Genomic DNA, 27,770 nt, shown 5'->3' on the forward strand with positions numbered 1-27,770 from the left:
AGCAATGAGTTTACAACCGATAGCTTCCAGACAAATGACCCCACTTTGTTCTGAATTTGAACGCTAACCATGGCCTACAGGTAGCAGTTGGACGTGAAGTGATGAACTTTATTAACCCAGATTTTTTTTCATACGGAATTAACAGCATTAGCAAATCACCCCATCGGCTGGCGTCTTGGGAGCCCAGCCTCTTCTCTCATTGGACTACAGTGCGGTGTCAACTGTCAGCCCATGTGGCGTGGCCATAGAGCATGGTAGACATTTAAATGAAAGAGGTAGGGAGGCAAAGCAGAGAGAGTCATTTTTTTTGGGCAAGCCTAGATAATCGCAAAGGGTTAGTTCGTCCCATGTCACCGGGAGCCTAGGCACACACAGATTTTGGGATACCGAGTGGAATATAGGTCAGCTCAGGCTCTCCTGACACTGAATGTACATTTATTCAAAGTACTGTAGAACCATCGTTCAACTACTGCGACTGGTAAGCAACTTAATATGTATTTTGTGTATTTGTCCTAGTTTGTAGTGTGAACTCACTGAACTGATATGGGAAGTAGGTATTCAACAATAAGAATGATTGGTTGTTGTAAACGAATACGATCAATATATCTTGATTTCTGCCTAATGATACATTTAGCTCTAGTATTTAATCTGATATATTCAGGGAACGTTTTATTTACTCAACGGCTAGCTGGCTGTGATGCGTTATTCGTCTTTAAATGAGGACCTAGCTTGCTACATTAGCTAGCATAGCCAGCTAGGGAATTATTTGACTGTCGCAGATAAATTGTCTCAAGCGATCATCTTTTGCAGTGTTTTAACTGGTCTTGTGAAACCAGAATCTAAACACACGCAACGACCTAGTCATCTCTTCGGACTGATACAGATAACGGCCAAGTAGCCAGCTAGCTGTAATTCGCAGTTATTTCGTCTTCACGGTAGTATCCGAGATGGCTAGTTAGCCCCTATATGCGCCGACGCCCCCTAGCGGGCCCGCGGGCGGGCCCAAATGGACATACTCAAATAAATTACTTGATCAAATTGATTATTCTTAAAGTACAGTACATTTTATCAACATAACATTTCTTAGGACTAATACAAGTACCTGCCTACCGATTTTCAGCCGTCTACATGTATCCGTTCGCCAGAAATTGTACGCTGAAATCATCGTGTTTTTCGGGTAAGATTTCCACAAAAACGTGCCTGCCCTTTTAAGTTGCCTTTTAAAACATTATTCCGGTATAAGAAGTTCAGATTTTGTCATAGAAAATTCAATTACCATCAAAACAACTGCGTGACATATTTAAACGGTATACGGAGTGTTAAAGTTCTTTAACTGCGTGCTTACTTCTTTGCGTAAAAGCGACATTTTTGTACCGGTTCGGTTCCTTCGTAAATTTATTTATTTTATTTTTTTCCCAAGATTTATTAAGTTCAATAAATCAAATACAGAATAAAATCCAACAATATATATACTTAATTTTAAACTTTAAAAGTCTTTTAAAAGTCCAGGACATTAAAATACCACGGCCCACCCATGTACCAATTACATGGGGGTATATCGTTAAAAGTCCATGTAAAAAGTCAGTGATAAAATGTCCATTAAAAGATCATTTCTCGGCCAGGCTGCGCCTGGACAACCGAGTAAAACAACAATAAAACTGTTAAAACGGCCTCTCTATAAAAAGACAGAAATAAGAACACCACTAAAAAGCTAAAAGGCTAAGTGCCTACGCTAAAACAGCAGATCTATGTTAGTTAAAACGGGCACACAAACCAAAACATTAAAAAACCCACAATAGAAAAGTGTTAATTTGTTAATAAAAAACACACAAAATAAAACACTTATTAATAAAAAACCAGACCTACAGATTCCACTTAAAACAATGTTCACCTATTGTGTATCTCTATCATGGTGGTTAAAACAATAAAATACGGTGGTCCGCTGGGACCACCGGATGGAGCAGAGTCTCAGCTAAGTTTAAAACCTTTTTCAACTAAAACCCTAAAAGACTCCGGGGGGCCTACAGCTCGAAGAGGCCCTTCCACCTCTCCTTCGCCGCGTGGTAGCCCCACCGGATGATGTCATGCTCCATCCTAAATTTTAAATCCGCACAAACCTTTTTATATAATCCCCAGGTGTCCAGGCGTGTCCCTTTTTGGATGAGGCTGGTCCTCGCATTCCATAGTTCTTTTTTGGTAATGCTCACCAGCTTCCATATCCGGGGCGCGAAGGATGGCCTGGTATCCTGGGGCCACCCCCATGTAACCTTCTAAAAGGTCAATGTAAACTGCGGGTCTAATGTCCTGCACAGGTCGGCTGCTTTGCCTCAGACATACCGCGCATACCCACAGTCCCAAAACACATGTCGGAGAGTTTCTTCCCCGACACAGTTGGGCCTTGGGCAGCGCGGGTGCCTGGTGAGCCCGTGCCTGTACGGAACATCCCTGACTGGCAGCTTGCCACGCACACACCGCCAATTCAGGTCCTGCGGCCGGTTGTCTAAATCTTTCGGCTGTACTCTGGATCAAGTGTCCTCGTCTAGGCCCACAACCGTGCGAGTCCCCCGTGCCTCGAGCACAATGTTGTAAAGTAACCTGTGCTTGGCGAGGGCCTCGGGCCGCAGACCCGCGGGAAGCGACTTGCTCCATCTCACCGTGTGGTCATAGTGCTCCGGCAGCGTCTCAGCCTTGGGGCCGGAATTGGAGCACGTTCTTACCACTTTACGCAATGGCCAGGACAGCCACAACCGAATAAAATACTGATGGGGGTGCTCGAGGGGAGCAGCCAACCGTGCACAGAGCTGTGCAAAGAACAGGCAGTCCAGCTTGAGAGGGAAGTCAGGGACATCCCTCCCACCCTTGTCCTTTCCCAGGTACATAACTTCCCTCTTAACATACTCATACTTGCCCCCCCAGACGAGATTAAAAACGTCCTTAGTTAAGCCTCGCCACATGGTGCGAGGCATAGGGTACACATGAGCCAAGTAGAGCAGTGAGGGAAGCACATCGACCTTCAATGCTAATACCTTACCAAGGAAGGACAGGGACCTGGCCTTCCACAGCCCCAACTTTTTCCCGGGCAAGAGCTAACCTCTCTTTCCAGTTTACCCGGGCAGCCCCTTCAGATGTGAAGTGGACCCCCAAGATTTTCAAGGGCCTGTCGCTGGTGGGCTTGCCCTCCTATACCTCCTATACCTCCAGCAGCCGAAGTATTTGGCAACCGACTTGCCAAGGTTTAGTGCGGCACCGGAAGCTTTTCCGAACACCTGCACCATGTCCAAGGCGCGCCTGAGCGACTGGTCCGAGCATACGAACAATGTAGTGTCATCTGCATACTGAGCCAGCTTTACCACAGCACCTCCACCCCCCGGGAGGGGGAGACCATCTATTTCCGGGTGGGCCCTTATGGCGGCCGCAAGTGGCTCGATGTAGCGCGCGTAGAGGAGGGGAGAAAGAGGACATCCCTGTCTAACTCCCGTCACTCCAGGGACTAGTTCGCTGAGGTGACCGTTGATGGAGAAACAGCTTCCCACCCCAGCGTACAATGTCTTAAACCACCTTAAGAAAAAGGGCCCAAACCCTAGCTTCATCAACACCCTCTCCAGGAAGCAGTGGTCCACCCAGTCAAACGCCTTCTCCTGGTCTAAGCTCACAAGCGCCAGAGGGACATTTCTGTCCTCAACCCAGGAGATGGCTTCCCTGATTAAATGGAGGTTCCAGGTTGCCGATCTCCCTGGGACCCCACAGGTCTGGTCACTGTGAACCAAAAGTGACACGGCTCTTTTCAGACATTCGGTCAGGGCCTTTGCGAAGATTTTTACGTCTACGCAAAGCATGGTCAGGGGCCTCCAATTGGCGAGATCAGTAGGATCGCCCTTCTTGTATAACAAGGAGAGTGCCCCGGACCGCATGCTCTCAGCGAGCAAACCCTGCCGGGGCACATCCTCGGCTACCTCCACGATCTCTGGCCCTAGGACATCCCAAAATGTAGAGTAAAACTCTACAGGGAGTCCATCCAGGCCAGGGACCTTACGCCGGTTCATTTTGCCAAGTACCCCCGTCAACTCTGCCAGAGTAAAGGGGGCCTCTAAGCTATCCCGGGTGGTGCTCGGAAGGCAAACATTAAAATTTGCCAAAAACTGCTCCCCTACTTCAAAGTCTGTACTTCTTTTATTAAAAAGATTCGGATAAAAATCATATGCAACCTCCATCATCCGGGCCGGGTCCGAACAGGTGGGGCCTTCCGAGTCTTTGAGCGATGTAAAACGTCACTCTTGGCGAGCCTGCCGGACCCTTTGAAAAAAGGATGCTGTGCAGCGCTCATCCTCCTCAGCCAGCTGCAACCTGGCATTAAACAGGAGGGCTGCCGCCGACCTCTCGTGCAGGACCCTGAGTTCGTCCTTAAGGGTCTGCACTCTAGCGAGGTCTAGCTCCCCTCCGTTATTCCAATCAGCGTATTCTATTTTTAGGTGCCTCTCCACATCCCGGACTCGACCCAGCCTTTCGGCCTTGCGCCGGCAGCAATAGTGCGTAGATAGAGCACGGGTCCACTCTTTCACGTGCTCCCACCATGCCGCGGGAGAGGCATAACCTTCTTTGCAGCCTCGCCAGACTGCAAAGTGGTCTCTGAACAGAGATTGGAACTCTGCTTCCTCCAAGACCTGCACGTAAAGCTTCCGATAACCCCTGCCTACTGCAGGTGCGTTAATGGAAGCACTGGCCTCTACCACCAAGTGGTCAGAGAACCAGCGTGGGGTCAAGGAGGCCTTCTTAAAAAGCACAGAGGGTGACGCCAAGATGTAATCTAGGCGGCTTGATGCCCCTCGACTGTTATGCCAGGTATGGCCTGGATCTCTGGGGTTGCATTTCTTAAAACCGTCAGTCAGGCTGAAATCGTGGAGCAGCTTTCTAAAACGTTTCCAGCTGACATCTGCACGCCCTTCCAAGAAAACATTAAAATCACCTGCCAAAAAAAGGTGTCTATTCGTGACACAGGACGGGAACGGTGCATCAAAAAAAGCAATTTGGGACGAGGCCTCTACCGGAGCATAGGCACAAATTGCCCTAAGGTGTTGGCCTCTCCAGGTGATGTCCACCCCCATCGCCTTCCCCGGCACGATAGTGTCGTCCCCCAACAGGATTTCCACGCCTGAAGAGTGGACACCACCCACGCTCCAGTAGGCTTTACCTTTCTTCCAATGCTGGGAAAAAAGAGCCTCATCCCTCTGGTCCCTCAGGTGAACTTCTTGCAAACAATAGATTGCTGAAGGGGTCGATGCCAAGTCCTGGAATACTGCTGCCCTCTTTCTCGCGTTCTGGAGCCCTCTGACGTTAGAAGTTAAAATAGTAAAATCTACCATGAATAAAAGAGAAGAAGGAGAGAACACGTTAAAACAGTAAAACATCCTAAAAATCAACTAAAAATCCACATTGTCCGTAGTCTCCTCTAAGAATGGGGTCTCGTTGGGTGACCCCTCCCTGCCCCCATATGTAGTGGGTGGTGGGGGCGTATCATCCTCCACCAATCTGTTGTAATCATCTGCCTTGGGGGCAAGGGAGGAGTCTGGAGCTTGGGAGGGCTCCTCATGGGGTGCTGCCGCTGAGGGGGGGCCCGCCTTCATCCTTTTCTCTTTATCCCGCTGGGCCTTCTCCCTCTTCCTTTTGGCCTTTCCGCTGGGAGGGGCAGGGGGTGCCTCCAAAGGCCGAGGGGGCTGGCCCAGGGCCAGGGACCTTACCTCCGCCAGTGAGGATGTCATGAGGGCTGCGGGGGGGGAATCCTCGTCTTCCCCCGGGGGGGGTCGTCTCCTCTACAGACTCCAGTTCCTCCCCCCCGGGGTTTTCATTGTTCGAGGCCACACTCCCGCCCCCTACCAATGCCATAGCGTAAGATTTAACCTTTCCAGGGCAGGAGTGTGCCAAATGTCCCTCCCCCCCACACGCCCTACACCGGCGGGGATTCTTACAGTTTTTAGCCTGGTGCCCCGGCCCCAGGCAGTTTCTGCATACGGAATCCTGGCACCCCTCAGCCAGGTGACCGTAGTGCTGGCACCCCCTGCAGAAGGCGGGCTGCCCCCTAAAGAACAAGTACCCCCTATTCCCAGCACATGTAAAATATGCGGGGGGGGGGGGGGGAACACCTCCTTCCCTTCACTGTTCTTTGCAAACTTCATTAAAAACTGGCAGCACCCATTCCAAATCCCTAGCTCATCCCAAACCATTTGCTCTCCCAGGAGGACCTCCCCGTACCTAGCCAAAAACATCCGCACCTCTGCTGCGGGGGGTTAACTTGGGGGTTAAAGAAATGGATGGTGACCATCCGCCGGTCACCGTCCCATAGGGGCTCGATCCCAGCGGATGGTCACCCATTCTTCCCTCCAGCTCCAGGACTTTCTTATAGGCGGCATCACTCGCCATAGTCACGTCGTAAAAGTGCTGCGCACCATTGCGCTGAGCACAAATTAAGGCCCCAGGGTGGAGCCCGAAACAGCCGATCAGTACCTCCCGTATGAAGGGGACCCGCTCAGTAAAGCGGGTCCCATCCTCCGGGTCCCTCCAGCGGAACCGGGCCGTATTGAGCAGGCCTCCGCCTGCCCTCAGACCCGGTCCCGCCAGGGAGGTCCTGGCAGCTGTCGGGGTCTCTGCTGGCGCCTCTACTGCCTGCGCCGTGCGGCGAGGAGCCGCCCCATTGCCATCCACGGCCATCTCTGGCCGGTCCCGGAGTCGGAGCTGAAGCTGGTCCCCCACGCCGGCAGCTGCCTCTGTGCTGGGAGGTCCTCCCCCTGCTGGCCAAGTTGGGATCGTCGTCCTCCTTGTCGTCGGGATGAGCCGGGGCTTTAAAACAAAATGTAAAAAAACACCCTAAAATACTAAAAATCAAATAAAACAATAAAAGAGACCAAGGGATCACATGCGGCGATGGAGGACAAGCCTCCCGGGTCTGCACCTAAGATCACCCTTGGCCTCACTAAAACTATAAAAAAAAGGCCCAAGCGCAGCAGCGTTCTCCACAAGCGTAAAATCTGTAAAATCCACAACTGATAAGAACAGATACTACACTTGATCTTAGCCAAAAGGCCAAGAAGCGATTCCTTCGAAAAATACCCAAACTACGCAAGCCTTTGGTTGACTGAAAAAGCATGCTACTGACGTAAAACTGTTCCTGAATAGAGCATTAGACCCCCCTTTTCTACTCTATATTGATTTTTATTGTCTGTTGCAGCACCATTGTTTTGGAGTGACAACAATTCACACCTATGTGTGAAACGAGAAGGGGAGGGAGGGTGACTAACATTTACTTCCAGGTGTTTCCAAGAGTTTCCAGGGCAAGCTGCTTGATTGGCAGCAGTTTGATCAAATAGAGGAGGCTTAGATGAAAACGTAGACCCCTCACTTGCATTGTTTAGTCATCCCTTTAATATTTAAAGGTATGCGCACAGTATACTGTCAGTGCTTCCGTGTTGTTAGCAGATAGCATAGCGCATCGGTTTGGCGCTGTTTGGCGAAACCATAAGATTGATTTGATGATTTTGCCAATATGTTTGGACATCATGGAAAGGAAGAGGCTTATTTTAGCTGAAGTTTATGTGGAATTGTTTGAGTGCTGCTAGGATGGACTAGTTTGACCGCTAGCATCGATTAGCTTAGCTGCTATCATAGAATAGCTAAGATGTTTGCATATCAAATCACTGGATGTTTCCATTCACTGCTGGAAATTCGTAATCCTGCTACAAATCGTAAGTATAAATGATAAAGTATACTATTTCTTTACAGTATTACAGTATTAGCTAGTATAGTAGTAGTAGCTAGTACAGTATTTCCCATAATGATGCCAACAGTGATGCTAAGAATCCAATATTGTTGTGGAACTTACTAAAGTAACTTTTGTTTTGGCAAAATGAAACATGCAAAGTTGATATATAGTGACTAATGACTTAGTTTGCATTGGAGAGATTATTGGACCCTTTGGAGAAGTGTAGGACACCTAGTGGAAAACATTGTGTAGATATTTGGTCATTTCATGTATATGCTCAAAACTGTTCCATTTATTACACAAGACCCTGGTGAATCAGAGAATGCAGAGTATGAGTGAAAATCAATCTCCAGCATCAACAGACGCATTATACACCAAAAAAATCAAAGGCATTTTATGGTTTTTTGACATTTTCTTCTGTATTAAATGAGCTCAAATGGAACCTAAATGATGGAAAAATAAGCCTGGATGTGAATGGATGTCTTCTCCAAAGTGTCTGCTTCAGTTTGAATCCTGAATGATCATTGTGCTATGTGTACAATTTCAGATACCTACTGTTAAAGTGAACAAGTACAAATCATTCAAAAATGAGCTTAAAACTGCCAGTGCGTAAAGGGGCTCTAGCTAGACCCTCCCTCAGCTGGCTAAGGACAAAATGATGCCGTTTTCCTGAATAACCATTGCCCCTGAAGCACGCCCTCCTGAAGAAAGATTCATCATCTTTCCAGCCTGTAGTCTTTTAGATTGTGCTTGCTTGTAGTGTGCATATGTAATATATGTTTGAATGGCCACAGCTGGTTTGTATAAACGCCGTCAGGATAGTTCATCAACTGCTAATGTAGCCTGAGTTAACCAGCTAACAGGTGTAATGCATATATACGGTTTTCATTACGAACTCTGTTAACCAGCTAACAGGTAATGCAGTTACACTGTCTCCATTACGAACACTATCAGTTACTAAAAGCAGGCAAGCATGGTGTCCTCTTATGATTTTGCATGGGGATTTTCCTCTTCATGTGATGGTTTGACTGAATTATTGGGCTTTTGGAGACTGCTGGTTTAGTTGGCCTCAAAGGTCAAGCCACTTTTATCACTCCAGGGTCACTCAAGTCAGGTCAAGTTCAGTGGCCTTCACTCAGCTATATAGGTTAGATAGCTTGTAGACGTAACGAAACGACCATGATGCGACAAACTACAATATACACGCATGTTGCACAGAACTACATGAGTACAAATGTTTGAGAAAGAAGGGACGTGCGTTGTACCGGTGCTGCCTGGTCGTGCACGTTTTGTCGTGTTCCGGTGTTCAATAGGTGGTAGCTCAGTGGTTAATGTGCTTGACTTTTAAGCTTGACAAAAGCTTGTGGGTTCAAGCCCCCCCACTGCCAAGTTGCCACCATTGGGCCCCTGAACAAGGCCCTTAACCCTCAATTGCTCAAGTTGTACTCGGTTATAATTGTAAGTCGCTTTAAATAAAAGCGACTGCTAAATACCATAAATGTTATCAAATCCCAGTGAAACATGTTGCTACAGGGCTGGAACAGATATGGTCATGTTGCCCAGTTAGATTTTTTTTCTTTTTGTAAACTAAGCACAGTTCAATTAATTGTTTTCTATTACTTTAAAACCCTAGTTCAATGCTATAGGGAGACGGTGATGCTAAATATTTTAGATCTGGGTCAGGTTTAATTGTTCTTTCAATCTGCTCTGGCCTGAGTGCTGAGGTAGTGGGTTGCGTTTAAAAATAAAAGCAGTGCAATTTACCATTTAGTTTTACATACATGGGTTTCCACTTTTGGTCATTGCATATTTTGTGTTCTTGTTCCGACCTACCAAGTTAAATTACTGTTTAAATTTTCAAGTAAAATAATTCTTATTCTAATTACAGTATTACAGAGCCATGAAATGACTCCCCCCCCCCCCCCCTTACTTGGTATTCACATTTGTAATGCTATAGACTGTAGGACTGTAAGAATGTAATGACTGTAAGAACTATGTGTGTTGACAGCACTACATCTCACAGTCCTTCACATGCATTCCTGCATTGACAAACTTATATGTGAATACCTGTTTGGCAGGTACCTGCCTGTTTCTATAGTAACAAACAATACTAACCTAATGACCATATCCAATACAGCCTAACACAAGTATGCTGCAGGGTTACACTGTAAATAAGTGACTGAGAATTGTTGCTTTTGAGAATGGAACATTTTGCCTTTTGCTGAATGTAATTATCTGAAAGTCCTCTCAAACATATATCCCACAAAAAATTGAGAGGGCCAAAGTAGCGCAATGCTTTATGTGATGAGATTACATAAAGATTTCTTTTAAGTTGAATTTTGTCTTTGGCTACATGTAAGCTGCTGCCTTTTTATGGACTAGTACACACAGTTTACAGCTGCAAGGAATTCTCTCCAACAAGGAAGTTTTTCCCAGTCAGAAGAGAATTACCCTTGCCGGCTACAATATCTCATTCATGCACAACTGAATGGGTTGTGAAATCAGTCCTTGTCATTTGCGCTAAAAATGCGTCAAAAAGAAAATGCATGTTTGCTCATTCATGTGCATTTTCTTTCAGGAAAGCGCCACTAGTAGGTTTATCTGCTCTGAAAGGTTGCATCTAGACATTTCTTTACTTCACAGCTGAGAGACTCCCATATTGTGCACTTGGTTGTTCTTTTATACTTTTAAACTACCTATATGCTGTAGATGTACAAAAAGAGGAGCAACATTACTGTTGTGGTGTTTACTTTCCTTGTTGAGGAAGGACTGTTCAGTTTCCCAGACCTGAAATAAGCCTGAACTGCATTTTTTAAAATTTATTTTTTTTAATGATTTTCCCCATTTTACCACATCCATTCAATTCATTCAGGGTTTGTTAATTAGCTGATGTCTCGAGTCAGGTGAAATTGTGCTTGGAAAAATACTAAATAGTCTAGTGTATGGTTACTCAAAGAATCAGGACTGGTAAATCCAGGCTGTCCGTGGATAACTTGCTCCCTCAAGGACTGGCTGTACCTCAGAGGGGTGCAGAACAGAGGGATACTTTGTGCCCAATGTGGTGCTAGGGTGCACCTCGTAGTAAGCAGGAATCTCCTGCTTTTTGGATGGCAGCTATAGGGATGGAGCTCTTGTGAATGCATTGATCCCGGAAACGGCGAGCGAAGCCTGCAGTCCTCCAGGCTCCTCCTGCAGTGCCCTCCACCCACTGCACATTCTTAATGTCATGTCTGCTCTCTGACTGCTCTCGTTACTTTCTGTCCGGACCCACAGAAACTCTCACCCTCTCGTCATGGAGGAGATCGTCATAGCTGGAATTTCGGGTCGGCTTCCCGAGTCGAACAATTTGGAAGAATTTTGGCAGAACCTTTTTAATGGTGTCGACATGGTCACAGAGGATGACAGAAGATGGAAGCCAGGTATCCTACACAGTCCCATAAGCATACCCACATCTTTTGCCAATTAACGGGTGAATTTTACAGACCTGCTTTAAACCTTTAAAAGTGGCATGCTTTGGATTTTGAGTGAGTGACTTGATTTCAGTAGATGAAGAGATGTTCAACTTTGGTCCCCCTCTCTGGTCTCTTTGGTCTGCTGCTTTCATTGCCTGCCTGCTGACACGGCATCGTCTGAACAGATTTCTCTCTCTCTCTCTCTCTCTCTCTCTCTCTCTCTCTCTCTCTCTCTCTCTCTCTCTCTCTCTCTCTCTCTCTCTCTGGCACACTGCAAATGTTCGTTCATGTGCTACAAGCACCAGCAGGCTCGAGGCACAGAGGACCGAGTCACAGCTTTTGATAAATAGGAAATCTTGTGGGGGTTTTCTCCCTCCCCCATTTCAATCAGTAACCCTCATGCATATCCTGCTTTCCCACTTAGGTCTGTACGGGCTTCCCCGCAGAAATGGAAAACTCAAAGAAATAGACAGATTTGACGCAGGCTTCTTTGGCGTTCATCCCAAACAGGCCCATACCATGGATCCACAGCTGAGGCTTATCCTAGAGATATCATACGAGGCCATCGTTGATGGAGGTCAGCGGTCCGGCAAGCTTGAGCATGAAACATTCAAAATGAGTAGACCGATTTATTTAGAAAAGTGTGGTAACTGAAAAGTAGAATTCAGTAGCTCAACAGCACTAAAACTTAATTCCGAAAGCACCATCTCATCAGAAATGGCGTGTATGGGCGAGTGCAAGGACGCCTGACTGCTGATGGTACGCTCTGTCCTGGCAGGCATAAACCCAGTGGCCATGCGTGGCACTAAGACTGGCGTGTACATCGGCGTGAGTGGTTCTGAGGCAGGTGAGGCCTTCAGTAAAGACCCAGAGGAGCTGCTGGGATACAGCATGACGGGCTGCCAGCGTGCCATGTTCGCCAACCGCCTGTCTTACTACTTTGACTTCAATGGTATGCAAACGTTCTGTCATTTCTAGCCTTTGTTCCTTAATGTACTTTGTTATTAATTCTTCTTCTATGTCTTTGTAAAGCACTTTGAATAGCCACTGTGTATGAAAGGCGCTATACTAATAAACTTGTCTTGCATGATGAAGAAACTCTAGCTTCTCTCCAAGAGCAAGCTTTTTTTGCTCAATCTATTTTAAGCTGTTTGATATTTATTTATGTAAAACATTGTTCATAGTGCATTTATACTTCATTTCATGTTTTGTTTTTTAAATTGCCTTATTTTGTTGTGACATCATGCAAAGAGCATTTAGGAAGTGAATATTAGGCTAATGCCTCACCACTATTCCCTACTCTTTCATAATAGCTGAGTCATTTCATCTATGCATGAAATGTGATCTACTGCATAAATTTTGACACTGTGCCCAAGATGTTGACTGTGTACTTGTATATTATGAGTGTTTGTTGTGTCTTTTTTTAGGCCCCAGCACAGCTATTGACACAGCATGCTCCTCCAGCCTCCTGGCTCTGGAAAATGCCTTTAATGCTATTCGCCACGGCCAGTGTGATGCAGCCCTTGTGGGTGGAGTCAACCTGCTGCTCAAGCCCAATACCTCAGTGCAGTTCATGAAACTGGGCATGCTCAGTCCGGATGGAACCTGCAAGTCTTTTGACTCGTCCGGTGATTTTGCTATTATTATTGATGTCACATTCACGCTATATGAAATTTACTCCACTGTAGGTCTGCTGTAACATCTTTTCTTTTAAATGTTTTTTTTTTTTTTTTTTACTGGGTATCACAGCAATTTTCATATACTAAAATTTTGTTTATATTTTGGATGGATATAGAGTTAAGGTGTGCGGCAAAAGCTATAAAGTTTTAAACTTTTTTTTTTGTTGTTGTTTTGTTTTTTTTCTGCCTCAGGAAACGGTTATTGTCGCTCAGAAGCTGCTGTGGCTGTTCTACTGACTAAGAAGTCCATGGCCAAGAGGGTATACGCCACTGTGCTCAACGCTGGCAACAATACGGATGGCTACAAAGAGCAAGGTGTTAAGCCCGGTGCAACTATCTTCTCATTTCATATTGCTTTCCTGTCTGTGCCAGATTTATCCAAACTCCTCATGTAGTGGGGAAGTATGTCAAACTGTTCCACTACCTTGTTCTTAGAAGTAGAGCTGTGATGCCAGATTACTGTAATGGAGAACAGTGACCTGGTTCTTCTGGGTATTTGAGGCTGTGCCCTTTCCCCCAGTGCCCCGTGGCACACACTCCTCCCAGCGTGTGTTTCTAATCGTCCTGCTGAAATGCGAGGAAGGGCAGGCATGCTTGGAGCTGTGCAGGTCTGCTCTCCAGGCTGCTGCTCAGGTGTTGTGTGCAGCAGGCAGGTCTTCTGGCAGCTCTTCCCATATGTACGCTGCTAAAGGGACCTATGCAAAATGTTTTGTGCTTTATAACTTATAGGTTATCCATACATTTCTTATAGTTAAATTTCCTTTTATAGTACCATTTTGAGGGGTGGGTGTGTGTATGGCAGAGGTATTTGATGGTGTGTTGTCCTTTTGTCCAGGTGTGACATTTCCGTCTGGGGACATGCAGCAACGCCTGGTCCGCTCCCTCTACCAGGAAGTTAACGTCTCACCTGAGCAGGTTGAGTACATTGAGGCCCATGGCACTGGCACCAAGGTGACTACATGAGCATACGCGCACACACATGCATGTATGCATGCGCAAACACACCCAACTGTTCACCCATGCAAGACACATTATGTTGTTCACTTAGGTTGGGGACCCACAAGAAGTGAACGGTATCGTCAGCGTCTTCTGCCAGTCACAGCGGGAACCTCTGCTTATTGGCTCCACCAAGTCCAACATGGGCCATCCTGAGCCTGCCTCCGGCCTGGCCGCCCTCGCCAAGGTGAGTCTGACCGCGTCATCAGGTGCTTTCTGTCACCCACTGCCTGTGTGCATTACCCTTCAACTTTTCCCTGTGGAGCAGTTGTCCTCGACTCTGACCCCTCCACTCCGTGTTCCAGGTGATCTTGTCCCTGGAGCATGGCATGTGGGCGCCCAACATTCACTTCCACGAGCCCAACCCCGATATCCCGGCACTGAGAGACGGGCGCGTCAGCGTGGTCGTCGAGCCCGTCCCCGTCCGTGGCGGCATCGTGGGCATCAACTCCTTTGGCTTCGGGGGCTCAAACGTGCACGTGATCCTGCGCCCGCCAGGACGTGGGCACCCCCTGCCATCCTTACCCCCCTCTGTGCTCAGGCTGGTGCAGGCATGCGGGCGCACTGAGGAGGCCACTGCCTCTCTCCTGAAGAAGGCACAGGAGTGCAGCCAGGATGCGGCCTTCCTGGCCCTGCTGAATGACGTGTCTGCGGCCCCGACCGCGAGCATGCCCTACAGGGGCTACACGCTGATGGGGGCCCAGGGGGAGGTGACCGAGGTCCAGCAAGCTCAGGCCACGCCCAGGCCCCTCTGGTACATCTGCTCTGGTGAGTGAAGGCTTCAGCACCCATTTGTTAAACTACTAAGCTTTGCCAGATAGTAGACATTTAAACGTAGGCTGCAGTTTTAACAGCCAAGTTTTTCTGGGACTCCCCCAGGTATGGGGGCGCAGTGGGCTGGCATGGGCCGCAGCCTGATGCGGCTGCAGGACTTCTGTGACTCCATCCTTCGCTCGGACGAGGCTCTGCGGGACACAGGGCTGTGCGTGTCGCGCCTCCTCCTGGAGGCTGACGAGAACACCTTCGAGGACACGGTGCATGCCTTTGTGGGCCTCGCCGCCATTCAGGTCAGGGTTCCCCAGTGCCGTGCACGTGCTGGACTGGCATTGTTAAAGCAAAGCCCTAGCATTGCCACATAGTGCCTTGCAGTAACTTTCTTTGAAATCTAAGCTCTAGATAATTCTGAGTGTAGTATTTCACAATCCTTTTTTCACCAACCCTGTTTGCATAGCAGTGACTATGTTTTCTGCAGATATTGAACATGCCTACCTGTTACGACCAATTCCACCAACCATTTATATCCCTCAGACTTTTCTGTTTACCTTAAAGGTGATGGTTGCATGTTTCTCCAGATAGCGCAAATAGATATGCTGCGGAGACTGGGCCTGCAGCCGCAAGGCATCGTGGGCCACTCCGTGGGCGAGCTGGCGTGCGGCTACGCCGACGGCTCCCTCGGCCAGAGCGAGGTCATCCTGGCGGCCTACTGGAGAGGCAGATGCATCAAAGAAGCCAACCTACCAGCAGGGGCCATGGCCGCAGTGGGTAAGACGGCCTGCCCGTCACCGTTAAAGCCATGATCGTCAGGAGGCACGAGACCTCCTCTGCTAGACCGTCGTTCTTTTAGTGCTGAACTTGACTCCTCCCTCCCCACCCAGGTCTCACCTGGGAGGAGTGCAAGGCCCAGTGTCCTCAGGGGGTGGTCCCAGCCTGCCACAATTCGGAGGACACGGTCACGGTTTCCGGGCCACAGGTGGAGTTCACCTCCCTCATTCGCCGTCTTCCTTTCATTATTCAGAGCTGTCTCCTGCAGTAACAGAATTAACAATTAATAAGAGGGCGTTTTTGCTGTGTTCGTCTGTGTGTAGGAGGCTGTCAGCAAGTTTGTGGCCCAGCTGAAGGAGAGCGGCGTGTTTGCCAAAGAGGTGCGCAGTGCAGGTGTCGCATTCCACTCCTATTACATGGCCTCTATAGCACCTGCATTGTTGGCAGCACTGCAGAAGGTGAGCCTACGTTACGAGCCTACACAGACGCACACAGGGGACGTGCACGGATGCGTTCTCCTTTTTCTGTCTTGCTCACGGTGTCTTTTTGTTTTTTTGTCATTGCATGCGCGCAGGTGATCAAAAGCCCACGTCCCCGCTCGGCGCGCTGGATCAGCACATCCATCCCCCAGGCCGAGTGGGAGAGCCCGCTGGCCCTCTACTCCTCGGCCGAGTACCACGTCAACAACCTGGTGAGCCCCGTGCTCTTCCAGGAGGGCCTGAGCCTCGTGCCCGACAACGCCGTGGTGGTGGAGATAGCGCCGCATGCCCTGCTGCAGGTCAGCCAGCGAGAGGGGGCACATGCTTTGAACGCATCAAGAGAATTAATTCCGCATGTGCTCACATGTATACTTACTGAATGTACTCTGGCTCCCCCTACAGGCCATTCTGAGGCGTAGCCTCAAGCCCACTTGTTCTATTCTGCCTTTAATGAAGAGGGGACATGCCAACAACCAAGAGTTCTTCTTCTCTCAGATAGGCAAGATTTACATGAATGGGTCAGTAGTGACTTTGGTGTACAGGCATGTCTTGTATGAACTCGGAAATGTTCTGATCTGTTTTAGTCACCATTTCATGCAAACATTTGGTTGGCTCGCAGTATTAACGTGGACAGTAACCGGCTCCATCCTGTGGAGTACCCTGTACCAGTGGGGACCCCTCTCATCTCCCCTCTTATCCAGTGGGACCACTCCCAAACCTGGGACGTGCCCAAGGTGGAGGACTTCCCAGCAGGCTCTGGGGGTTCCACCTCAGCCACAGTTTACAACATTGGTGAGAAGATCCTTCTTTTTTTTTTTCAATGTTGAATCAAACTATATTATGCTGTCACACCTACTGATATTAAAAAAATCAGTTCGTCCTTGAAGAAAGGAGTCCGTTGATCAGAAGGTCGCAGACATGCTCGTCGTTGCCAGTGACTGAACTATGCTGGTCGTCAACAGCAACTAAGACCAGACTCTCCTTTTCCATCTGGTTTTTCTTCCCACCCATCTCCTCTGTGCAGACACAAATCCCGAATTCCCAGACTACTACGTGATTGGCCACTGTATTGACGGAAGGGTCCTGTACCCAGCCACGGGATACCTGGTGCTGGCATGGAGAACACTGATGAGGAGTCTGGGCACAGTTATGGAACACACCCCAGTCACGTTTGAGGACGTCACTATCCACAGAGCCACCATTCTGCCCAGGACTGGTGAGAGTCCCACTGCGTCCCCTACAGTACAGATTTCATATTGTGCATATGTGCATCTCCCACTGACAGTAATTAATTAATCTAGGCTCAGTATGTCAAGTTGATCTTATTTTGTATAAAAATAAAACATACAAGCATATTTGACTGCAACCTGATCACTTTGCTACATTCCACAAAAGGATCTGTCCAGTTGGAGGTTGGACTCATGCCTGCCACAAACCGCTTTGAGGTGTCCGAGAATGGCAACTTGGCAGTCAGTGGTAAGTTAGAACCCTCTTAGCCAAATCTCCTGTATGGACCACCACATGAACCAGCACATGTTCTAGTTCAGCACCTGAGCCATGAGCGATTAATGCCGCCGTGCTTGTGTGCGTGTTGTCTCCTGCTCCTGACTGCCCCAGGTAAGGTGAACGTGCTGGAGGAAAAGGCACTGGACTCCTTCCTGTCTCAGATGGCCGAACCTGTGAGCTTGGAGGTGGAGGAAGCCAAACCTCTCGAAGCCGGAGATGTCTACAAAGAGCTACGTCTGCGCGGCTACGACTACGGCAAAACCTTCCAGGGCATTCTGGAGTCCAGCAGTGCCGGTAAACACCCCAGTTCTCATGCAGCATACTGAGAACTGCACAGCCATAGCACATGCTTCTGACTTGACTCCGTGCCGGGGAGTTTTGTGTAAGCCAAGACCTGACCCCTGGTCTGGTTTTTAGGGGATCATGGGAAGCTACAGTGGACGGGGAACTGGGTGACATTTTTGGACACCATGCTGCAGATGATCGTGTTGGGCCTGTCTGGCCGCAGCCTGCGTCTGCCCACCCGGATCCGCTCGGTGTGCGTAGACCCCACGCTGCACGAGAAGAAGGTTCAGGACTACTCAGGGGATCGCAAAGGTACAGTGTTCACTGCCTTCTGGCGTCCCCAACTTGGTTATGCTATTGCTGCAATTGAAACTGCTGTTTTACATGTATAGAAATTAAGGTCCATGTCGGCAAAGTCTCAACTTTCTCCCTTCTTCTCTTTAGCTGTTGATGTCCACCTCAACCGCTGCCTGGACCACATTAAGGCCGGCGGCGTTCAAATCTGTGGCCTCCATGCCACCGTTGCACCCCGTCGCCAGCAGCAACAGAGCCCTCCCACTCTGGAGGAGCTTGTCTTTGTACCCTATGTGGAGACTGAGTACCTGGGATCTGATGGGAAGCTGCAAGAACAGCTAAGATGCTGCAAAAGCAAGTCACGTCCCTCTCACACTCTGACTATCGAGTACAAATGAAAGGATGTGTGGTACCTATGTGTGAGATTTCACTTTAATAGTTGTTAACTTTTTAAGGGGTTTATGGTGGAGATTTTAGATTTGCATGTATTACTGCCTTCAGCTGTCACAGATGATGATTAGCCATTCTCTGGGTCATCTCTTCAACAGGTCTGATTAACCATGTCCAGAAGAAACTGGCCAGCCAGGGTGTGAAGATCTCCATCCCAGGGCTGGAGGGTGCGTCGGAGGGCGAGCGCGTCGGCTCGGGGACGGAGGGCGGCCTCCCGCAGCTGCTCGCTGGCCTGTGCGCTCTGGAGCTGAACGGGAACCTGCGCTCGGAGCTGAAGCAGGCTGTGCAGAAGGAGCGGGACTACCTGCTCCAGGACCCGCTCCTCAACGGCCTGTTGGACTCGCATGCCCTGCGCCACTGCCTGGACACGGCCCTGGAGAACAGCGCCGCGGGCAAGCTCAAAGTCCTGGAGGTGCAGTGAACTGTGTGACTCTTGACTAACGAAAACGGATTGAGTGTAGAGCCAGCGTGTCCGGTATCTTTTAGCCCCAAAGTTATTACATTTATTATTCAAATAAATGCTTAAATGGTGTAAATTTGTTTTGGTGCATTTGTAGATAGTCTTCCCTAATAGCTAAAGAAGGATGAGATATAACCTCAATAATTTAATATTGTCATAATGGAAAAATATTTATTTTATTTTATATCTAATTTTTAAAAAAAGCATAAGCTCATTTAGCCAGTACATTTTCTTTTGTGCACTGACATGTGACTAAAATAAACCTCCAACGAGTTCAATGCAGAGCATCTTCCAGGGTCCTTGCTGTGTTGAGCTGGTGCCTGACCTTTTAACCCTCTCTCGTCAGGCCCTCTCCAGCGTCGGCCACGTGTTCTCCCGTGCCGTCGGCCTCCTCAACATCCAGCCCATGCTGCGACTGGACTACACGGCCTCGGACATCACCCCGGACCTGCTGGCCCCCCTGCAGAGCTCCCTGGAGGAGAAGGGCATCTCCAGCGCCCAGTGGGACCCCGAGCAGGGGCCAGCCGCAGGGGCCCTGGCCGCCGCTGACCTGGTGGTGTGCAACTGTGCGGCAGCAGGGCCGGTGGCGAGCCCAGGTGCACTGCTGGACAACCTGGCCTCTGCTGCCAGGGAGGGGGGCTTTGTGCTGCTCCACACCCTCCTGAAGGGAGACCCGCTGGGCGAGATGGTCGCGTTCCTCACCTCTCTGGACAGCCAGAGTAGACTGCTGACTCAGGTATGGGAAAGAGCCTCTCAGTGCTCTTTCAATGGCCAGACACGGATGGACCGCCTGCAGTTGTTTTATATGTGCTGTGTATCTTGGTATTCCATACATTTTTCACTTTCTTTCCTGTGTTTTTCTGTTTTGGTTCTGCTAATTTGTGTTTGCTCTTCGTTCCTCTTGCATGTGTGCTGTGACTGTGTGCATGTGCAGGCAGAATGGGAGAAGCTGTTTGAACAGTCCTCTCTTAACCTGGTGATGCTTAAGAAATCCTTCTATGGTTCCGTCCTCTTTCTCGGACGCAGACAGACCCCTGAGAAGCGGCCTATGGCCGTGCCCGTAGATTCCACTGACTACACATGGGTAGAGTCACTAAAGGTGAGTTGTGGTGTCTGTAAACTGTTGCTCTTATTTAAAGACATAGTAAAGCTTGGTGCACAGTATGTATGCAAGTTATCTGCAATGTCCAGGGGGCCAAGCAAAATGTTGCAACTCTAAAACACGATCCCCCGAATTTTAAATGTTCCTTCTCTTGTTTTCCGCTCATTTTTTTTTCATCTTCTGTCAGAGCACGCTGGCCGAGGAATCCGATAAGCCAGTGTGGCTGACTGCCACCCAAGGCCATAATTGAGTGGTGGGTATGGTCAACTGCCTCAGACAGGAACCCGGCGGCAGCCGCGTTCGGTTAGTTCGTTACTTCTCGCTGCACAGAGCTGTGGAATGTTGGCAGTAATATTTCAATCTCATTACCAGGCTCGTTGTATAAAAGAAGCTGAATGCAACACATTAGGTTAAAGATTAATGGTGCGTTGAACACGCGTCCCTTAGCTGTCCTTGGGGTCCTTTTTTTTTTTTTCTTCTCTCCAGGTGTGCTTTCGTGTCTAATCTGAAGAAGTCCTCCACCGCTCCCTCGCTGCAGCTTACCCACAAGGACATGCAGGCGGTTCTGCAGAAAGACCTCACTATGAATGTGTACCGGGACGGCCAGTGGGGGGCGTTCCGGCACCAGCTGCTCGCACAAGGTACGCCGCCACTGTCCCTTTCTTACCAGCAGGACTTCTGGTGACGCGCGTCCGACCCGCCCGTGAGCGCACGTGTGCTGTGGGCGGTTGCCAGCTGGTTGTTGACAACGGTCTGACTCGGTGCCATAGGTCTGCGCGAGGAGCCGACGGAGCAGGCCTACGTGAACGTGCTGACCCGTGGTGACCTGGCATCGCTGCGCTGGATCGCCTCGCCTCTGCGTCACTTTGTCGCCTCGAGCCCCAGCGTGCAGCTCTGCTGCGTCCACTACGCCTCCCTCAACTTCAGAGACATTATGCTGGCCACGGGGAAACTGCCACCAGACGCCATTCCCGGTAGCTAGCTCCTCCTTTACCACTCTACTAAGAGCTGGAGCTGGTGTAGTACCTGAACAGAAGGAACACGTGCAATTGAGTGGGTTTAGTTGGAGCTTTGCAGGCGTTTGTGCCTGATGCTTTCAGATAAAATCCGCCCCCCCTGTCCGCATCCATATTTATCACAATACTGTGTGCATCAGGCACGGTGAACTGAGCCCAAATATCCTTTCTCAATTTCTGCGTGCAGGAGACATAGCGCTACAGCACTGCATGCTGGGAATGGAGTTCTCTGGCCGAGATCCCAGCGGACGCCGTGTGATGGGCTTGCTGCCGGCTAAAGGACTGGCCACTGTCGTGGATGCAGACAGTCGCTTCCTCTGGGACGTCCCATCCAGCTGGTAAGGCCCTTGGCAAATGACTGAAACACCCACATGCGAGAGAGAGCGATTCAGACAGGGATTCCGTAGCCTATAATCTTCCATGCAGAGAGCAATTCCATAGCCTAGAATCCACTTGTAATCTGAGGCAAAATATGAAGATGTTTTCTACTGTCTGATGAGAATTATGACCTCCTCCTAATAGAAGCTGTGGCGTTGTGTGCGTGCAGGAGTCTGGAACAGGCCGCCTCTGTGCCTGTGGTCTACGCTACTGCGTATTACTCCATGGTGGTGCGCGGGCGTCTGCGGCCCGGCGAGAGCGTGCTCATCCACTCTGGTTCCGGAGGAGTGGGCCAGGCTGCCATCGGCATTGCGCTTAGCATGCACTGCAGGGTGCTCACCACCGTGGGTGAGGGCCATCTCCGCACACGCCCACACGTGCCTGCACGTCTCTGCCTGATTTGCTGGTAATGGGCCGGTCAGGGTGGCTTTGACGCACCTCTGGGGTTCCGCAGGTTCCAAAGAGAAGAGGGCCTACCTGCAGGAGCGGTTCCCGCAGTTCACGGCCGAGTCCTTTGCTAACTCAAGAGACGCGTCTTTTGAGCAGCATGTGCTGAACCACACACAAGGCAGAGGTATGCCCTGCTGTGTTTAGATATGACCAATCGCTCAGGGATCAGTCGTGTCGATTGGATCATTGGTTATTGCTTAGTTGAGCAATCTGTGCTGTTTTGGACTGGGCCCAGGCGTCGATGTGGTTCTGAACTCCTTGGCTGAGGAGAAGCTGCAGGCAAGCTTGCGCTGTTTGGCCAGGCATGGGCGCTTCCTGGAGATCGGCAAATATGATCTGTCAAACAACACCCCTCTAGGTGAGCACTAGAGTCCATCCAGTTGGGCACTCCAAGCTAGAATGGTGCAGTGTACGCCATCGATGGCCCTGTTCCAAATCTAACTTGGACCGTTTCAAATGTGAACGTCTGCGGAAAGGGATGGTGTAATGGAAAATTCTGAGTCATGTTTTCCACGGAACGCTGCGGTTGGCCAACCCTCCTCTGTGGCCCCGTGTCAGGCATGGCTCTGTTCCTGAAGAACGTGGCCTTCCATGGCATTCTGTTGGACGCCCTGTTTGAGGAGGGCAACCGCGAGTGGGAGGAGGTGTCGGAGCTGCTGAAGAAGGGCATAGCCGACGGAGTGGTCCAGCCTCTCCGCACCACTGTGTTCAAGAGGGACCGGGTGGAGGACGCCTTCCGCTACATGGCGCAGGGCAAGCACATCGGCAAGGTGTTGCTGCAGGTGAGAACTGCTCCATCCTGCTGCCGCCTTAAATGTGAAGCTGCACGGGATGGTCGGTCGGTCTGTCTGTCTGTCGAATTCTGCTTCACCACCTGGTTGGTTGTCATGCAACCCCCCCCCCCCCCCCCACACACACACACACACACTCGCTCCCTTTTCTCAGGTGCGCTCAGAGGAGGAGCCTGGTAGCAGTTCTGCAGCTGCTCCCCTCGCCCTGCCAGCCATCTGCCGGACCTTCTGCCCTGCCTCACACTCCTACATCATCACGGGGGGCCTGGGAGGCGTCGGCCTAGAGCTAGCCCACTGGCTGGTGGAAATAGGCGCCCGCAAGCTGGTGCTCACCTCGCGCTCGGGCATCCGGAATGGTAACTGCCCTCGATGGCCAGCCCCACACCAGCCAAGGCCAAACAAGTTTAGCTGCTATTTCATTATAGGATCATCAATGTTCATTCTATTGTAGAAAATCTAGGTATTCTCCCCTCTTGGCTTGTGTTGTCTTTCATGAGCAACTGGCTATAAAATGGTTATGTGCTTGAAATAGGTTATCAGGCTAAGCGTGTTCGAGATTGGCAGGCTATGGGCGTCCAGGTCCTAGTGTCCACCAGCGACGTCAGCACCCAAGAAGGGGCAGAGCGCCTCATAACTGAAGCCTGCCGATTGGGCCCTGTGGGTGGCATCTTCCACCTTGCCATGGTAATGCCTCCCTATCCATGTCTTTATTTTCCGGGACAAGAGAATTTCACTGATGTGAGCAAAATGATTCCTATACTGTGTTCCCCATGCTTGTGTAGGTTTTGAAAGATGGCATGCTTGAGAATCTGACACCAGAGCAGTTTATTGAGGTCAACAAGCCTAAATATGATGGAACCCTGCACTTGGACAGGTAAGTGCTGTCATTTCACACTTTACTAATTGGCTACCAACATAACGCTATGAGCTAATGGCTAATTGACTGGATTCCCCTCCACAGAGTGACGAGACATAAGTGTCCTGAGCTGCAGCACTTTGTGGTGTTCTCTTCAGTCAGCTGTGGCCGCAGCAACGCTGGACAGAGCAACTACGGCTTCGCCAACTCCACCATGGAGCGTGTGTGTGAACAGCGGCAGCTCGACCGCCTGCCCGGCCTGGCCATCCAGTGGGGCGCCATTGGCGACGTAGGCGTGGTCTTGGAGACCATGGGCGGGAACGACGCGGTGATCGGTGGCACGCTGCCCCAGCGCATGGCCTCCTGCCTGGAAGTGCTGGACCGCTTCCTGTGCCAGCATCGGCCGGTGGTGTCCAGCTTTGTGCTGGCAGAGAGGGTGCAGGTGGCGAAGGGAGATGGCAGCAGGCAGAGGGACCTGGTGGAGGCCGTGGCTCACATCCTGGGTAAGGGGCTCCGGCCTGGGCTCTGCTGACCCTTCACGACTGTTGGGATGTGTGAGGTTGCACTTCGCAGAGAATGACACTGCAGGGCTGTGTCGATCTATCTATCTATCTTTGCTGCTCATAACCCTCTGCATTCAAAACCACACCCGTCCTTTGCTCAGGTGTGCGCGATGTAAGCGGCCTGAATGCCGACACCTCATTGGCTGACCTGGGCCTGGACTCGCTCATGAGCGTGGAGGTAAGGCAGACATTGGAGAGGGACTATGACATCGTCATGGCAATGAGAGACATCCGCCAACTCACCATCAACAAGCTGCGTGAGCTTTCCTGCAAGTCAGGAGGAGTTGAGGGTGAGTGTGCGTGCACCAGCGCGTGTGGTCAAGTGCGTGTGTATGCAATTCCTGAAAGGGACATGGCGAGACATTTAGAAATGTCCCATTTCCCTCACGTCCACCCAGAAGCCAGGGCGGGGCTAGCGAAGCGGCCCGGTGCGCAGGCGCTCCAGGGGCCAGACCTGAGCCTGATGCTGGTGAACCCGGACGGCCACACCGTGATGCGGCTGAACGAAGTGCAGAGTGCGGAGAGGCCACTGTTCCTCGTCCACCCCATAGAGGGCTCCGTCGCCGCCTTCCACGCACTCTCCACCAAACTGAGCGTGCCTTGCTACGGCCTGCAGTGCACCAAAGGTACAGCAGTAGAACAGGCTCCACCCTGCAGAGAGGGAGCCCTACTGCAGCAACTGCTCAGTTAAATGAACTGTGTGAGCATACGCTGAAGTACTGGGGGGGAATCTCCACTGTAACGGATAATGTTATTTGCCTTTATGTTACTTTTTTGGGTTTAAAGGGTTTGAACTAATCAATTTCTGTGTCTGTAGCTGCTCCATTGGACAGTATTCAGAGTCTGGCTGCCTACTATGTGGAGGGTGTGAAGCGGGTGCAACCGGAGGGGCCATATCGTATCTCTGGCTACTCCTTTGGTGCATGCGTGGCTTTTGAGATGTGCTCCCAGCTGCAGCAGAGCCAGTGCGCTGTCGACTACCTCTTTCTCTTCGATGGCTCCCATTCGTATGTGGCGGCATATACGCAGGTTGGCATGCATATAGTCTTCTGTATGTTTCATGTGTAAACACGCACTATGCATTATAGCAGTCTAAAGCTTTGTTTGTACTGTGCGTCATGCTGACAGAGCTACAGGGCCAAGCTGACCCCAGGCAACGAGTCTGAGGCAGAGACCGAGGCTTTGTGTGCCTTCGTCCAGCAGTTCACCAGCATAGAGTACAACAAGGTAACCGTTAGGGGTATTCACTGCTCAGGCCTTTTACTGCTTTAACCAGGGAAACGTGTTTGGATGCCGGTTATCCCAGTTCATGTTTTCCCCTGTTAGTACTGAGCAGTAGCTTAAAAAAAAAAAGCACAAAATGCAATACTGGCACTTTCACAGCATGATTCCTTATGAAGCTGTGCCTTTATCAGCTTTTTAAAATGGTCAGAAACCATTAAAGCAGACTGTCTCCTTATATTTATTTGTTATATATTGAATTGAACCCACCAGTCCTTCATAATAAAATACTCTTGGCAGTACTCTTAGTACATAATCTCTACATAAATTTCTTCATCTCTGCTTCTCTGTATGTGTCTCAGCTCTTGGAGACGTTGTTACCTATGACAGACCTGGAGGCTCGAGTGAGCCAGGCGGTGGATCTCATCACCTCCACTCGCGAGAACGTCAATCGTGACTCTCTCCACTTCGCTGCCTCCACGTTCTACTACAAGCTGAAGGCTGCCGACCGCTACATCCCCACCAGCAAGTACCACGGCAACATCACCTTGCTGAGAGCCAAGACCAGCAGCGACTACGGCGATGGCTTGGGGGCCGACTACAAACTACATGAGGTATGCATACGATGGGAGCTCATGTGCTAATGCCAAAAGGCAGAATTTTATTCTTTTGGTTTGGATGGAGAACCATTGGTTGAAAAATTCAGTCACTTTATTTATTTTTATATAATATATGCACAAAATATTTTCATATATGTTATTCCTAGAAGTCCTAAAGACTCTGAAATGCGGGCCGTTTTGTGTGCAGGTGTGTGACGGGAAGGTTTCGGTCCATGTGATTGAGGGTGATCATCGTACTTTCCTGGAAGGAGAGGGATTGGAGTCCATCACGGGCATCATCCACAGCTCGCTGGCAGAGCCCCGTGTTGGCGCCAGAGAGGGTTAAAGCCCAACCCTTTGCCTAATGCACTTTCCCAGGGCAGGTCACACCCTCCTGTCAGCAGGGACTAGGATGTCTGGCCTAGCTCACTCTTAACCCGTATAACCCTCCTCTCTGATGAATAATACTTTTTTCAAGTCATTCTCTTCCTCACCATGAGGTGTGGCGCATGGTCATTATTTTGCTGGAGCAAAACGATATCTAACAAAAAGGTTTAAACATTTTGTCTTTATTTGATCTTATTTTTGTTTGTTTTTTTGTGGAGCAAAAACTGTTACTGTATTGAATCTTAAGAAAGCTGGCAAGATGCTCCATAGTGGAAATCAATAGAGCTTAGAAAAGGTGTGAGTGACACTGGGTAGTGCCTAGATAATACAATCTCCTCTCTACTAAAGATGATGAAGCTTGAAGCTCTGTTAATGTAGTCCTCTCTTGTCAGGCCACCTCACTAACCTCCTGACCCATATATGTGTGTGTTCTATGCCCTAGAGGCGAACCCCGGCCAGCTCTAATGACACGCACGATACGTGACTGACTGCTCTGCCTCACTGCAGCTTATCAACTAATCAAGAGTCTCATGTACATAGACGAAACCTAGTTACTGTTTCTCACAGTTACCAGTGTTACCACCACCTATTTTTTGATAAACCATGTTTTCTGTAGTTTTAATATTGGTATTTAATGTCTTGCAAAAAAAAATCTGGAACAGTTAAAGAATCACTGGATGTACAAGGGGAACATTTCAGTGCTCCATGGCAGTGTCCAAGCCAAGATAATTTAGAAAATCCTTAAAGAAGAATGGGACCATGGATGGACCAAATATTTGATGTTGTATTTGAGTGTTGACTGAAAGGGAAGGCAGTATTGGTTAAATACACAAATGTTGGGGGGGGCTTTTGTTTTAACACACTACAACAAATGCTTCTTCTGTGTTTGGCTATGTAACTGCAAGAAAATAACTACAGGTTTTAACTTGTATTGAGTTTGTGTTCTACTGGAAGACAATCTCGAAATTCCTTCATTCCTCGCAGACTATTACAAAATGCATGTGTTTCCACAATGTTTAGCATCTAATCAATGGCTTGAAATATAAATGTTTTGCCACTACTTACAGCTGAGTGTGCAGGCATTGGTAGATGGACAGTTGTTCTAGTGTAGCATGTGTCTTCTCATCGTGGCCAGGTCCACATGTCTGTGAGAGATGTTGGCTGGCTGGCTTGCTTGCTTGCTTTTACCAATGAAGAATGAGAATGAAGGGTTTTATTTGGTATTGAACTGAAATGCTGAATGAACTGAAATGAGCCCTGATGGTCTCCCTCTCAGTCACAGTGAAGAAGAGCAGCTCTCTGGAGGTGTCTGAGACTCCTGTTCAAGTCTATGACGACCCGGATGCCTTCTTTCATGTTGTGCACAAATTAACTGGATATTCCTTTTGTTTTTTTAGAATATTCAATAGTTTTGTATTACTGTGATTTTGTTCATGTGTAATTATTCAAGTATTTATTATACTAGTCCAAATAAAGAGCTGTCACTAACAGGCAGATCCTTGTGCTCCTTTTAT

The 27,770-nt window shown here is 49.3% G+C and overlaps 1 protein-coding gene and 1 pseudogene across 1 annotated transcript; one reads left to right on the top strand and one right to left on the bottom strand.

Annotated features, from left to right (window-relative positions):
* Nucleotides 1–212: 212 nt before the first annotated feature.
* Nucleotides 213–27,744, top strand: LOC118242405 (fatty acid synthase-like). The gene is given in 42 exon segments (XM_035533407.1): nt 213–478; nt 11,024–11,169; nt 11,627–11,779; nt 11,981–12,154; nt 12,630–12,830; nt 13,074–13,196; nt 13,717–13,832; nt 13,930–14,064; nt 14,183–14,645; nt 14,757–14,944; nt 15,230–15,419; nt 15,533–15,627; nt 15,743–15,877; nt 15,994–16,197; nt 16,301–16,416; nt 16,518–16,690; nt 16,923–17,114; nt 17,294–17,374; nt 17,516–17,698; nt 17,822–18,001; nt 18,134–18,337; nt 18,532–18,845; nt 19,240–19,629; nt 19,828–19,992; nt 20,183–20,298; nt 20,482–20,636; nt 20,766–20,969; nt 21,199–21,349; nt 21,559–21,737; nt 21,844–21,963; nt 22,075–22,197; nt 22,398–22,621; nt 22,785–22,986; nt 23,163–23,314; nt 23,413–23,504; nt 23,592–23,989; nt 24,151–24,339; nt 24,448–24,675; nt 24,867–25,078; nt 25,178–25,276; nt 25,633–25,884; nt 26,078–27,744. Coding segments are annotated over 41 exon segments (7,536 nt in total). The 5' UTR covers nt 213–478; nt 11,024–11,042; the 3' UTR covers nt 26,216–27,744.
* Nucleotides 6,919–7,086, bottom strand: LOC118242450 (annotated as a pseudogene).
* Nucleotides 27,745–27,770: the final 26 nt, after the last annotated feature.

Source organism: Electrophorus electricus, chromosome 14 (genome assembly GCF_013358815.1).
Source record: "Electrophorus electricus isolate fEleEle1 chromosome 14, fEleEle1.pri, whole genome shotgun sequence".
NCBI lineage: Eukaryota > Metazoa > Chordata > Actinopteri > Gymnotiformes > Gymnotidae > Electrophorus > Electrophorus electricus.